This window comes from Oryctolagus cuniculus, chromosome 9, assembly GCF_964237555.1.
Source record: "Oryctolagus cuniculus chromosome 9, mOryCun1.1, whole genome shotgun sequence".
In the NCBI taxonomy this organism is placed as follows: domain Eukaryota; kingdom Metazoa; phylum Chordata; class Mammalia; order Lagomorpha; family Leporidae; genus Oryctolagus; species Oryctolagus cuniculus.
This window is the reverse complement of record NC_091440.1, coordinates 76,877,200-76,890,838: the sequence shown is the minus strand read 5'-3', so window position 1 is coordinate 76,890,838 and position 13,639 is coordinate 76,877,200. Positions and strand designations below refer to the sequence as shown.

Here is a 13,639-nt window from a genome sequence, read left to right as displayed (position 1 = left end):
CTGTTTGCTTTTTTTATACCTTCTCTTTTTTTCCCCTCTTGGAACTTCAAAAGCAGTTCACCTATCTCCTCCTCCTGCTGCTACTCCCAGCTCCATGGACACCTAATTCCACCTAACCTGATCCACTGGGGACTGGCACCCTCCACCCCGACAACCTGTGCATGCTGCGTCTCCTCTGTTTCTCCTTCTTATTTTCCCTTTCAGCATGTACCTGCCCAGTCTGTGTTGGCCAACTGGGTTTCCCGGTGTAAATTTCCCGCAGTTCTATCTCCTGCATGTAACCTCTCTCCCTTTTAACTACCTATTTTGCCCCCATGTGACTTGGATATTCCTGTTTATTTTTTTTTCTTTTTTTTGACAGGCAGAGTGGACAATGAGAGAGAGAGACAGAGAGAAAGGTCATCCTTTTGCCATTGGTTCACCCTCCAATGGCCGCCGCGGCCAGCGCACCATGCTGATCCAAAGGCAGGAGCCAGGTGCTTTTCCTGGTCTCCCATGGGGTGCAGGACACAAGCACTTGGGCCATCCTCCACTGCACTCCCAGTCCACAGCAGAGAGCTGGCCTGGAAGAGGGGCAACCGGAACAGAATCCGGCGCCCCGACTGGGACTAGAACCCAGTGTGCCGGCGCTGCTAGGTGGAGGATTAGCCTGTTGAGCCACGGTGCCGGCCCAGATTTTCCTGTTTCTAAGCTGCCATCTTTTCCCTGACCCTTTGGTTCTTCTTACAACTTGATTCTTACATTCAATTTTAGAATAATTTTGTCCGTTTTCACAATATGTTTAGGATTTTCATTGGAAAGGAACTGAATTTATTAATTTGGGAGAACTGACAACTAGGTTATCTATTTATTTGAATCATTTGGCCCTTCAATAATATTTTATACTTTATATTCACAGTGGTTTTTGTAGTCCATTTTCTGTTGTGGTAGCAAAAATACCGAAGGCTGGGTACTTTATAATAAAAGTGGTTTATTTAGACCACAAATTTGAAGGCTGAAAGTCCAGGATCAGGCAACCCCATGTGTTTGGGCCCTGGTAAAGCTGCTTGGTTGCATCACAGCATGTTAGATGGCATCATGGTGGGAGTGATGCATTCGGTTAGCACGTGGTACTTATATTACCTTCTTAATAGAAAGCTGCTAGATTCTGTTGATAGTTTGGTTTACAGTTCTTGTATCCGGGCCATGGGTATGATTGGATATTCTTTTTTTAGTTTCCCTCATAATGTTAATTTCAACTGTTGGCTTCACAAAATGAGCTAGGCTGCATTTCCTTTCTTTTTTATTCTCCAAGTCTGTTTAACTTGGTAATTATTTTTTTTTCTTTACCTTAAATGTAAGCTAGGACTCCCTAGTGAACCCACATCAACCTACAGTTTTCTCTGTGGATGTTTTCAAGTTGTAAATCAGATTTTGTTAGATATAGGATTGTTTAAAACTATTTCTTGTATCTATTTTAGTTAGTTGTATATTCCCAAGCATTTGTCCATTTTATATACAATTTCAAATGTCTTGGCATCAAATTGTTCAACATATAATCTTACTATTCTAATATCTAGAGTGTGCTCCCCTTTTTATTCCCTATGTAGCTTTCTTGATGCCTTGTCTCTATTTTCTTTGATTAGTTTCACCAGGGATTTTTCAATTTTATCAATCTTTTCAAAGTACCAAATTATTAGATTATTGTTGGTAGCTCTTTTTTTAGTATTATTATATTAGAGGGGAGAGACAAAGAGAGCACTGGCACTCCCATCTGCTGGTTCATTCCCCAAATACTCAGAACATCAGCCCCAGTAGTAGCCAGGAGCCAGGAGCCAGGAGCCAGGAATACAGTGCTGGTCTCTCAATGTGGATGGCAGGAAATCAAATTACTTGAGCCATCACCACTGCCTCCAAAAGTCTGTATTAGGAGGAAGCTGGAGTCAGGAGCCAACCAAGCTGTTGATCAGTAGCCTCCTTTTCAGGAAACTTCATGCAAAAGGTGGAAAAACTCCTCTTTGGAAGTACCTGGCTTAGAATAGTGTTTGCAATGACAGACTGAGAAAGCAATTTAGCGGTTCATTAAACATTTTTAAAATGATAGAAAATTCTGTGCATCTCAGGTAAAAATAAGTTTGGAATTACATTAAGTAATTAGGTTCAGTGTGTACTAAGTAAAAAGCTACAGTAATTAAGCAAACATTTTTATTTTTTTTTTTGAGACACAGGATGGTACTCACGTTTTATTGTAAAATAAGAAACCGATATAAAAAGGGGATATAAAAAGGGAAGAGGACTGGCGGTGACAAATGCAGATGTGCCTTGCAAGGTGCAAAAGAAATTGACCCTGAGCATTGTGGGGAAAGTGAAAAAGGTCTTAGTAGATGCAGATGGTACATGAGATGGAATCCTCCAGGCGTAGGTTAGGGCAGGACTTCTTTCAGGTGCCATTGTCACTAAGAGGCTGGGCAGGATTTGGCTGCACCAGCGTAGACCAGGTGCCCAACCAGTGAAGCTGTCAACCCAGCCAGCAGGAGGGCAGGGAACCAGCTCCCATGAGGGTGCCACATCCCAGCCACCCTATAATAAAGGGTGCTTTCCAGGACAGCCACACAGCATTTCATTAATCCTCACAGTAGACCCTGTGAGGTAGGCATGATCAGCATTTCATGAAGTTGTGGCCACATCCCTGCTCAGCACAGCAGGAGGGCTGGGCTTCCCACCCAGCCTAGGGCTGCTTCTCAGAGCATTTTTCCCCCCAAACATTCCTCACAGTCAAAATTCTAAAAGCTAAGGCTGGCCCATCCTAGCTCCCACTGCCCCTCCCTTCCTCCCCCCAATACCACCAGTGCAGGCCAAGGCAAGTGGAAGAATTCCTGGGAGTTCTGAGGCATACCTCTACCAAGTAGGGTTCAAGCACCTGAGTCCCAAAATGTCAAGGTAGGAGGGCATGGGGGTCGTCAACGTGGTCAGAAGGTGAGACCTCAGTCTGAGTTGGGCCCCTCTCTCTTGAACATTAGTTTTTTACTGCAGGAGGTAGACTGCCCCTTCTTGGCCTTTGGGCAGCTGGAGTGAGCCCTGCTCCCCCAGGGCTCCTTCTTGGCCTTGGCATCCTTGAGCTCCAGGACCTCATTCAGCTCTTGGAACACCTTGAAGCATTCACGCCCACGGATCTTAATGATGCAATATTCTCTATCAAGTGGCTTCTTTTTCTTGGGAGAGGAGTCGGTGGTGGTGGTTGGCAGTGCTTGCTTAGAGCTCCCGGGGGGCAGCTCAGGGCAGGACTCCCCTTTCTTGAGGAAATTTTCTTCCTCTGTGCCGTGGTCCCTCCCAGGACAGGCACACACTCGCACCTCAAAGCTGTTCCATCCTAGCAGGTTCCCCCTGGAATCTTCCAGTGTGATGAGGGTGAGGATGGGCCACCGGTTCATGCCCCCCATGCAGGAGCTGTTACACATGTAATTATAGTGGATGGTGGTACAGTCAGGGCCAATGTCGGGTGGCTCATAGGGCACCACCACACTGTGTCGGAAGGTGTTTCTGTCATCCAAATACTCAGCACACAGATTTCCCTCCACCCGGATGAGATGCTGAGAGAGGGGCCAGATCATCACTATCGGAACAGCACTCGTGGTGGGGGCAGTGTCTGACAACTTCCTTCATGTGTTGAGACTTCTTGAAGATGGCCATGGCCCGCACACGGGTGCCAGGCAGGGGTGTTGAGTCGACCCACAGCTGCACAGGGCAGGTGTTTGCTAGCTGCTAGAAGAGCTTGTTGAGGCAGGGGGAGTACGTGCAGGTGACAGACTTGGCCGTCCCAGAGTGCAGGAAGCCCAGCCGGAAACTGGAGTTGCCGTGGTAGGTCTTTTGGGAAGGGACAGAGGATGACAGGGGCCAGCAGGTGGCTGGTGCAGGGGTCGCCAGCCCAGGGGCAGCTGGGGTGGGGGCCTCTGGTGCAGGAGCTGCTGGTACTCAGAGCCCTTCATCTGGGTCTTCGTTGAGCCAGTTGGCAACATCTTTAGTGGACAGCAGATCATCCAAGGGAGGGTTCAGCAAGGTGGTCAGCAGGTTGTACTCAGAAAGCAGTTTCCATAGGTCTGAAAGTGTCTCCTGACTCAGGGGAGGCTCCAGGCTGAGAACTGACTACAACTCCTCCATGGCAGCACCCAGGAAGCTGGCCCGGTCGCCAGTCCTCAGGAGAGCGCATCACAGCCCCAGACGCCAGGTGCCCCCACAGCGCAGTGGCTACCTGTGCCCTGGACGGTGGCCCCCAGGAAACAACATCTTTTTAAAGTTAAATTTTGTATGGCAGATGAAAAATAGAAATTCAAATAAAACTCGAGAAATTTTGAGGATAAATGACATGAAGCATAAGGTCAAGGATTTGCTTTAAAATGTAACAGTGGAAAAGAAAGGAGATGGCACAGAAGAAGAAAGGATAGAGGATAGAGGAGAGGGGAGGGGTAGGAGAGAAGCGAGGAAAGAGGAGAGGGAAAGTAACCAAGTTCAGCAAATATCAGTAATTACAAAATCAGGAAAAGTACACGAGGGTTCACTATCCTGTTCTGTATGCTTTCATATGTTTAAAAACTTTTGTACTACAATTAAATACTCTATGGAAGAAACAATGAGTATTGCAAATGCTAAAAGCCATTTTGAGTTGTGATCCTGGTTTTATTCTTTTTCTAAAAGAATGTTTAATTTATTTGAAAGGCAGTGGCACAGAAAGAGAGAGGGAGAGGCAGAGAGATCTTCTATCAAGTGGTTCACTCTCCAAATGGCCACAATGACCAGGACTGGGGATGGCTGAAACTGGGAGCCTAGAACCCTTTCTGGGTCTCCCCCATGGGTGGCAGGGGCCCAAGTACTTTGGTCATCTGCTAAATCCCCAGACTCATTAGCAAGGAGCTGGATCTGAAATGGACTAGCTTAACCTGCTGTGCCACAACTCTGACCGCTATTTTTAACTTTTATAGATACTTTTATTTATGTTATATGGATCATAGAGTGTAGAATTAGTTCCTAATTAGCAAGTGAGGCTTTAGGCTTGGAGTCCTAGGCAGAACTGACTGCCTCCAGTGTGTTTCCCAGCATCTGTGATTCAAGACAAGTACACATGTGCACAAGTGTATCATGTCCATTTACAGAACCAAATTCCAGATACAACCATAAAACAGCGAAATATCTTGGCTATTACTAAACTATTTGTGACAAGCACATTCAGGGTGTAAAAAAGTCAATCAAAAACACACTCTGGATACTTCTGAGTGTATTTTCATACTAAGTTCTACCATGAACTAGCTTCTTAAACTAACTTTTCTTTTCTAGGAAGAACTGGGACAATGGTCTGTGCTTGCCTCATTGGTAATCAGATCTTTGGTACTGCAAAGGTATGAAACATGTTACTACAATCTGTCTTGTGCTTACTGAAATCGCCAATTCTGAACTATCACTGCTAGGATGTTATGGTGACTCTCTGAGTCCCAATGGTTAAGTGAAACTGTAACTGGAGAGTGGGTCATTAAAAAGTATTGGTTGGCTCCTCCTTTGTTTCATATCCACTATGAAATTAGTAAATGACTATTTCTTACCCTGGACAAGGACTAGGGTAAAATGTGTGAGGCATAAAATTTAAGGGAATATAAAAAATCTCAGTAGTTAGCATAAATAATGTTAAATCAATATTTTAAAAATAAAAACGAATGCAAAAAAATCATGATTAATCTTTTATTATTAATACTATTAATCTTTTAAATACAAGTGGGACCCAATAGGAGCAGGATTAAGTGAGGTCAGTAAAGCCAAGTTATACAAATGCAAAGCGTTGCAGGACTTCCTCATGAGAATAATATTCAGATTAATTAGATGCATTTTGCAGAGGACCTTGGCTATCCTTAAAATTGCTGTATATACATAAAAGGCCTTGCTTTCCCACTCAGAGTCTCTCATGGTTAATTACTATTTTTGCAAAGTCAATATACATAATAACTGTAATCTGGAAATTGCTGAGAAGAGAAGGTGAGTTGTTCCCATGTCTTAAAGCAGGGTTCATTTTGCTGCCATATTTTTGGGAAGCTGCCACTTAAGTCCCTACTTCCAGCAGCTCTGGTCTGCTGGCCTGCAGTAGAGAGAAGAGGAGCTGAGGGTTATGCACAACAGTCAGCTCTCCAGGAGATGGGAGGAGTGCGAGTGGGAGGGAAATTATGGGGGAGAAAGCCAATGTAATCCATAAACCGTACTTTGGAAATTTATATTTATTAAATTTAAAAAAAAGGAAAAAAAAACAGCTCTCTAGCCACTTCTGTCTTATAATCTAAGATACACAAGTTTGGAAAATAGGTGTTTCTTTAAGTCATACATCATTATGTTTCAGTGAGTTGTAAAAGCAACTTACTGAGTAGTGTTTCACTTCTAAAATGGAGATTAGAAAATATCAATGTTTGATGGGTGTGTGTGTATGCCCAAGTCTGTGTGTATATCATGGGTTTATTAATGTGGGTTACAATTTCATTTTCTTTTCATCTCAGTCTTCTCATTTGTATATTGGAAGGTAGAAAGAAGAGTTGGACCAAATAGTTTCTAAGGGCATTCTAGTTCTGAAAGTCCATGTATGCAGGAATCTTTGAATGAGACATATCTTTGATGTAGCCTTTTTAATACTGTTATTTTGAGTAGCCTCTCTTCACAGAATGCTCCCCCTTAAGGAAATAATGTGTCCTTAGAAACTTAAAACACATCTACTATGGGAAAGGGAAGATTGCAGATGAACCATTGTTATGTTGCTCCTTTTCTATAGGAAAGTCTTGCTTATTTTGCAAGTCGACGTACTGATCACACCATCAGTAGTAAATTCCAAGGAATTGAAACTCCCTCCCAAGTAAGTTTTCTTTTTAAAGGGGCACTTCTTTGGGGGGAGTGGGTTAAGATTAGCCCGACACATGGTTTCACTTTAGACTCTTCTCTGTTGGATATCAGGCAGTGGCCCTTGGGTGCCCTGCAGCAGGCTTTAACTCCTCCTCAGGACCAAAACCTATACCTCAGTCGCTGCCCATGCTTGAGGAGCAGTGGGTCCTCCCTAGAGCATTTGATATTTGTTGTTGTGTACAGAGTTCAGCAGTTGATTACTTTCCTGTAATAGGCAAGTCTAATACCTAAGATTCCAGGCCCCTAATGCTTATCAGTTGCCTTTGATTTCCCCATAGAAGAGGAACTGAGTCTTTCACAAACCCCTCCTGCGGCAATGTTGCCCTCTCAGAGAATCATGAGAACTATTTCTAGATGATTTCCTTGTGAGAGTGGTTGGGGAGGGAGAAGGAATGTCTATATTTTGATGGTTAAAGAAAAAAGAAAATAGAGGCCGGCACCATGGCTCGCTTGGTTAATCCTCCGCCTATAGTGCCGGCATCCCATATGGGCACTGGGTTCTAGTCCCAGTTGCTCCTCTTCCAATCCAGCTCTCTGCTATGGCCAAGGAGGGCAGTGGAGGATGGGCCAAGTGTTTGGGCTCCTGCACACCCATGGGAAACCAGGAAGAAGCACCTGGCTCCTGGCTTCAGATCAGCGCAGCGTCGGCCATAGCAGCCATTTGGGGAGTGAACCAATGGAAGGAAGACCTTTTTCTCTCACACTGTCTGTAACTCTGTCAATTTAAAAAAAAAAAGAAAAAGGAAAATAAACACTTTTCAAAACCTCTAATATACCCCAAATGCTTCTAAACTTAAAACTATTTCATTTAGGATTTATAATATTTATGTGGAGATTGCTGAATTTTTTCCTTTTAAAAAGATTATGGAAATTTTCAAACATATGCAAAAAAGACAATTATACAACAAATCCATTTTTACTCAACATGCCACTTTATCTCATAACTAACCAATCATGGTTTATTCATTCTCTCCCCTCTCTATCCAAATTCCTCAACCCTATTCCACTCTGTTTCACCAAACCTGGGTTATTCTGAAGGAAATTACACCCATGAGATCATTTTATCCCACAAGTATTTTGGTATGACATCTAACATAAGGTCTCAAGAGAACCCAAAAATCTTAATACCATTTATCACATCAAATGCTGTATGCCTTATAAAATCTTAATAATTTCAAATTTTGAGTTTATTTTTAAATTTTCATAATTGTCTAAGATACTTAGAAAACTTTGTTTCAGTTACAATACAAACAAGGCCCATACATATCATTTGGATGCTACCTCTCTTAGGTCTCTTTCTGTTTCTGTTTCCCATCTCATTTTTATTCCTTGTGATTTGTTTATTGCAGAAATCAAAACATTTATCTGATAGAGTTTACAACAGTCTAGACTTTATTGATACATGCTAAGGGTTTTATATTCATTACCTAATTCAATAGGCACTGTTATGAATCCCATTTTACAGATTATGAAATTGAAGTTCAGAGAAATTAACCACTAGAACCAAGAACTCAAATCTAGATCTGTCAAATCTGAAGCCCAGTATAGTCCATGCTGTGAACAGCTTCTATTTATTGTCCCCCTAAAACCAAAGTGAGAGCTGATTGAGACTCTTAGGGAGATGTGAATGTAGCTATAAATGAGAGACTTTCTTTGAGTGAAGTGATGGCAACTGAATAACTACACTGGGCTTTGAAAGCAGCACACAGTAACTTCTCACCCTAGATCTTTGGTTAGGACAAAAGAATTCAGCCTTTACTCACCAATACTTTTCTCCCATACCTAAGCCAAAGAAAACAAAAAACAAGATATACATACACCCTTGGATAAAAGTAATACATCAACCTACTGAAGTCCATCTTTTATCACGCCATTTCCATGCTCAAAATCCATGATGGCTCCCTGCTGCCAATGGCAACTATATGTTCTAACCTAGCTCTCAAGATCTTCTGCGGCCGGTGCTGCGGCTCACTAGGCTAATCCTCTGCCTTGCGGCGCCGGCACATCGGGTTCTAGTCCCAGTCAGGGTGCCGGATTCTGTCCCGGTTGCCCCTCTTCCAAGCCAGCCCTCTGCTATGGCCTGGGAGTGCAGTGGAGGATGGCCCAAGTCCTTGGGCCCTGCACCCCATGGGAGACCAGGAGAAGCACCTGGCTCCTGCCATTGGATCAGCATGGTGTGCCGGCCGCAGCGCACCAGCCGCGGCGGCCATTGGAGGGTGAACCAACGGCAAAAGGAAGACCTTTCTCTCTGTCTCTCTCTCTCACTGTCCACTCTGCCTGTTAAAAAAAATCCTCTTCAATTTGATTTTTCAAATTTTTTCTTCATTAAGTGCTGTCACATATCCTGTGCTCTAAGACAATAAGACCCTTTGCTATTTCCCAGCTTGTCAGCACTGTGTATCTTCATGCTATGAATCTGGTGGCAGGAGCCAAGGGTATGTGAAATGCAGCTCCTTCACTGACTCTCCCCATACATCTCCCTTTCTCCATTTCTCCTTTAGTCCTGCACAGTTATCCTGACTTTAGTCCAGAACTAGCACACCATATGCTACACCTGAATGTCTTCTGATTCACTGGGATAGCAATAGAAGAACTCAGCTGCAGACTTCAGATTTGGCAAGGCCCTGGGGCAGAGGTTCCTTTATGTCAAGTGATGATTCTCCAGACACCATCACATTCTGACCCTCCCAGTGAGCCAGTCTCCTGGTCACATTACATCTATCCCTGAGTTAAGAACTTGCATGAGACTATCTCATGGCTGCCCTTTCTCATAGAAAGTACAACACTTAATTTTATTAAACTTCCCAATGGGGAAAGAAGAATCTGTGAACTTCTGAGTCCTGTTGGTTCAGTGCCAGAACTGTTCAACTTCCTTAAGAAAGACTCAAGGACAGACCTTGTGAATAAGTTTATCACAGAAAGAATGAAACCAAGAAAATTCCAGAACTTCTTTGCAACAACAGAACTGAGAAAATGATAATTAAAGAAACTCTAGCTGGCAGAGGCAAGGTAAAAATGACCAAGAATCTACCTGAGAGATGTTGGTCTCCTCCTGAGTTTGCAAATACCATTCTTCCATTATCATAGGCTATTCTTCACCCAATCACAAAGCTTCCCGTAACTCAGTCACATCCTTGCTTCTATCCACACATGGATAATGGTGTAGTCTAAAACACAATCATAATTATAAGCACCCTATAAGCCAGACCTGATTCCTTTCTGGTTTCCTCCCAAAGCACTTAGTTCAGTATTGTTTCCTAAGGTAGTTTTGAGGCCACATACATAAAAACACTCTGTCTTATAACAAAATCCAGCAAGTGATTTCTTAATTTCTTACTGCCCTTACCAAGCTCTATGCCCTGCCCTCACAATAGGAATTTCTGATTTTCAGCTTTTCTTCCTCATGTAACCTGAAGCTTTTGTTTCTTTGCAGAGTAGATATGTTGGATATTTTGAGAATGTGAAAAATCTCTGCAACTGGACTCTCCCGCCAAAAAAAATCCTTACGCCATACAAAATTATCATTTATTCAATTCATAGTAAGTGTTTTTGTATAACTGAAAAACTGGGCAGAAGCAACAATGTTCCCATTCTTTGGGAAGATTTGCTTGTGGATATATACAGATGAGCTTTACTAGTACTAGGGCATCTAAAGAAATCTTTGTGAGTTTTAAACCATTTCAGGGAAGTCACGGGCATTTCAGCCTAATGAAGTTTTAACACCTTTCTCTCATAGGAACAATGAGAATAAAATAGTTTCTCAAAATTCAAAGCCTAAAAATCATTTAAAAATTTGGGAATTTTTGTGTCAGTCGGATATTATATCCTAAGATTATGTCTTCTTTCTTAATATCACTTTGGGTTTTATTTAAACCTTGTAGAAGGGGCCAGTGCTACGACACAGTGGGTTAAAAGCCCTGGCCTGAAGTGCCAGCATCCCATATGGACACTGTTTCTAGTCCTAGATGCTCCTCCTGATCCAGCTTTCTGCTATGGCCTAGGAAAGCAGTAGAAGATGGCCCAAGTTCTTGGACCCTTGCACCCACGTGAGAGACCTGCAAGAAGCTCCTGGCTTCCTATTGGCACAGCTCTGGCCGTTGCGGCCATCCTGGGAGTGAACCAGCGGGTGTCTCTCTGTCTCTACCTCTCTGTCTTTCAAATAAATAAAATAAATCTTTAAAAAAAAAAAAAAAAACCCCTGTAGAGACAATGCTTACAACTGTAAGGTGCAGATCTGGAAAAAATAGGGAGTTGCTCAAATTCACAACTTCAAGTTATTGTAGGTGAAGTTGTGTGGAATTTTATGGCATGATTTGCTTATCTCAGACTAACATGAAATAGAGGATTGGAAAACCTCAATCTCAGGGGCCAGCATTGCGGCATAGAAGGCTAAACCACTGCCTGCAGTTTTATCATTCCACTTAAGTGCTGTTCCAAATCCAGATCCCTGTGGGTGCACCTGAGAGCAGCAGAGGATGGCCTGACTGCTTGGGCCCCTGGTACCTACAAGGGAGACTCAGATGGAGTTCCAGGCTCCTGGCTTCAGTGTGGCCCACCCATGGATGTTGTGACCATTTGTGGGAGTGAAGCAGTAGATGGAAGATCTTTGTCTCTCTCTAACTCTGCCTTTCAAACAAACAAATAAAAGACAATCTGAGATCCAAGATCCTGGGTGTTCAGCTTTCCACATGTCTTAGCTTGTAAACCAACTCAGGAAGGACTGTTGGACAAGTTAAAATTCGTCCTGCACCCGTGTAAATAAGCGGGCCAAACTTACTGGGATCAGTATGATTTTTGAATAAAAATAATCTTTCAAATGGTTGTGACAACAAGAGAAAGGAGCTAGGGAGACTGAGAAGAAAAAGTGTGAGAGGCTCTTAGATGGGTAATGTCTGTGACTGCACACTTTCCAGCTTTCATTGTCTTTGAGCTCTACTCTGCAAGTTGTAGAAAAGTGATAATGCAAACAACTTTTCTACATAGAAATGCAAACTGGATATGTTCAGTGGAATGCAATTGGCTACTAGCCCATTTGCATCTAGTCGTAGGTTCATTGCATCATTTACTATATGCTTGTGTGTGGTACTTTGAACCAGCTAGAATATTTTATTGTTTCCTCATTAGTGTGCCTATCTTTTTAATTTTATACAGATGTTGGAAAAGGCGATGGAAGTGACCTAAAAATTCAAATAACTACAAAACAACAGACAGTCTTTTCATGTTCATCTTCTAAAAACTGCAAGGTAAGAGAAAGCATATGAATTGAAAATTCTGAAGTTTTTTTAAAGCTCAAAGTTATATCAGCATGTTGGCCTCCTGAACCATCACTCACCACAAAGAAGATGTTATGTTGCTTTGTAGTTACCATCCAACATGGAAACCGTAAGTATGGATGCAAACCAGAGCTAACTTAACCAAATTGTTTGAAAAAAAAAAGGGGGGAGGGTTTCCCAGGGTATTTTCTAAAATATATATCATTGTAAATTGTGGCTTTGCCTTTTAGGTTCCCACAAATGCTGAGCATGTTACCAGGAATCTATCAAGATTTTAATTTCAGATTGTAGTTATTTTTAGCCATATTTTTTTCCTCTTGGTCATTTTACCTTTTACTGTCCAACACTAAAATTTCAAATTGTAGCATACAAGAAAATCTCCTAGGGGCATGTAAAGATGCAAATTCATTATCTGTGCCTCCAAGGTATGATTCAGGAAATCTGGAATGGGTCTCAGCTATCTGTAGATATAGCAATGCTCCAGATGACTGTAACCAACAGTCCTGTGAGTTAGCGTTATGAGAAACTATGTAAGCATATGGATGAAAGAGGAGTCTCTTTACCCAAAGCAATGGGACCCTAGTAGACAATGATCTGCTAAAATGTTGAAGTGATGCCTAACTATATAAAGACTTTTGTGGAACAATAATAAAGCTTCTTTCATGAGTCTAGGAACTGTAAACATTCAGAAGACCCTCCCATGCTTCTATTCCTGACACTAATCCTCCTTGTCCTGTCCCCCTGTGTTGGTTTTGTTTTGTTTTGTTTTGTTTTGTTTTGCCTCTCCTAGCTGAGGGCATTCACCTGGGCCTGATCCTTGACATTTGTGTTTTCATTTCTGTAACTACCCCATTCTTGGTTACTCTCAGCCATTCCCCTTCTTTACATTATTATTTGTTCTTTAAGCCGTGGAACATATATTAATGAGCACTCACTGTTGCTACATGTAGAAATTACAATATGGACAGTCTTTACCCCAACAATCCAAAGTTAGTCAAATCCAAACTTGCCAAATGGAGCTTTTCCTCTGCTACTGCAGATGGCACCATCATTCTTTCACTCAGGTCTTCACACGTGGTATTATCTTTGATTCTCACTTTGCCTTCTCCACATAAATCCAATGAGTCACCAATTCCTCTGATTATTCCTTTGAAATTTTTCTTCATTCTCCTTTCCTTTATGTTTCCACTGCCACTGTTTAGTCCATTTGCTCGTTGCTCTGACAAAGTTTCTAAACAATGGTCTCCTTACCTTGTCTTTCTTCTTACACATTGTAGTGGGTAGAATCCTACAACATGCATCTTGAAGTATTGCTCTCATTGTGAAGAGCTGTATGTACGTCAGAAGACACACAGTTTATGCACAGTTAAAGCCAGTTAGCATCTTTGGGTCAGCATTCTTATCTGAAAAATAAAGATGACATCTCAAGTGTTGTGAGAATTAAGTTAGGTAATAAAATAAAA

The 13,639-nt window shown here is 42.3% G+C and overlaps 1 protein-coding gene across 6 annotated transcripts in view; it reads left to right on the top strand.

The window, feature by feature from the left end:
- LOC138843204 (phosphatidylinositol 3,4,5-trisphosphate 3-phosphatase TPTE2-like) overlaps nucleotides 1-13,639 on the top strand; it is a 94,385-nt gene that overhangs the window by 50,346 nt on the left and 30,400 nt on the right. For 5 of the 6 annotated variants that reach the window (XM_070049003.1, XM_070048999.1, XM_070049002.1 and 2 more), the window contains 2 exons: nucleotides 5,308-5,369; nucleotides 6,776-11,098. In XM_070049003.1, coding sequence (XP_069905104.1) covers nucleotides 5,308-5,369; nucleotides 6,776-7,114 — 401 coding nt within the window. In that variant the 3' untranslated portion in view covers nucleotides 7,115-11,098. Of the gene's footprint in view, nucleotides 1-5,307; nucleotides 5,370-6,775; nucleotides 11,099-12,054; nucleotides 12,147-13,639 lie in introns of those variants that run through there. The other variant, XM_070049005.1, reaches the window with a different exon arrangement.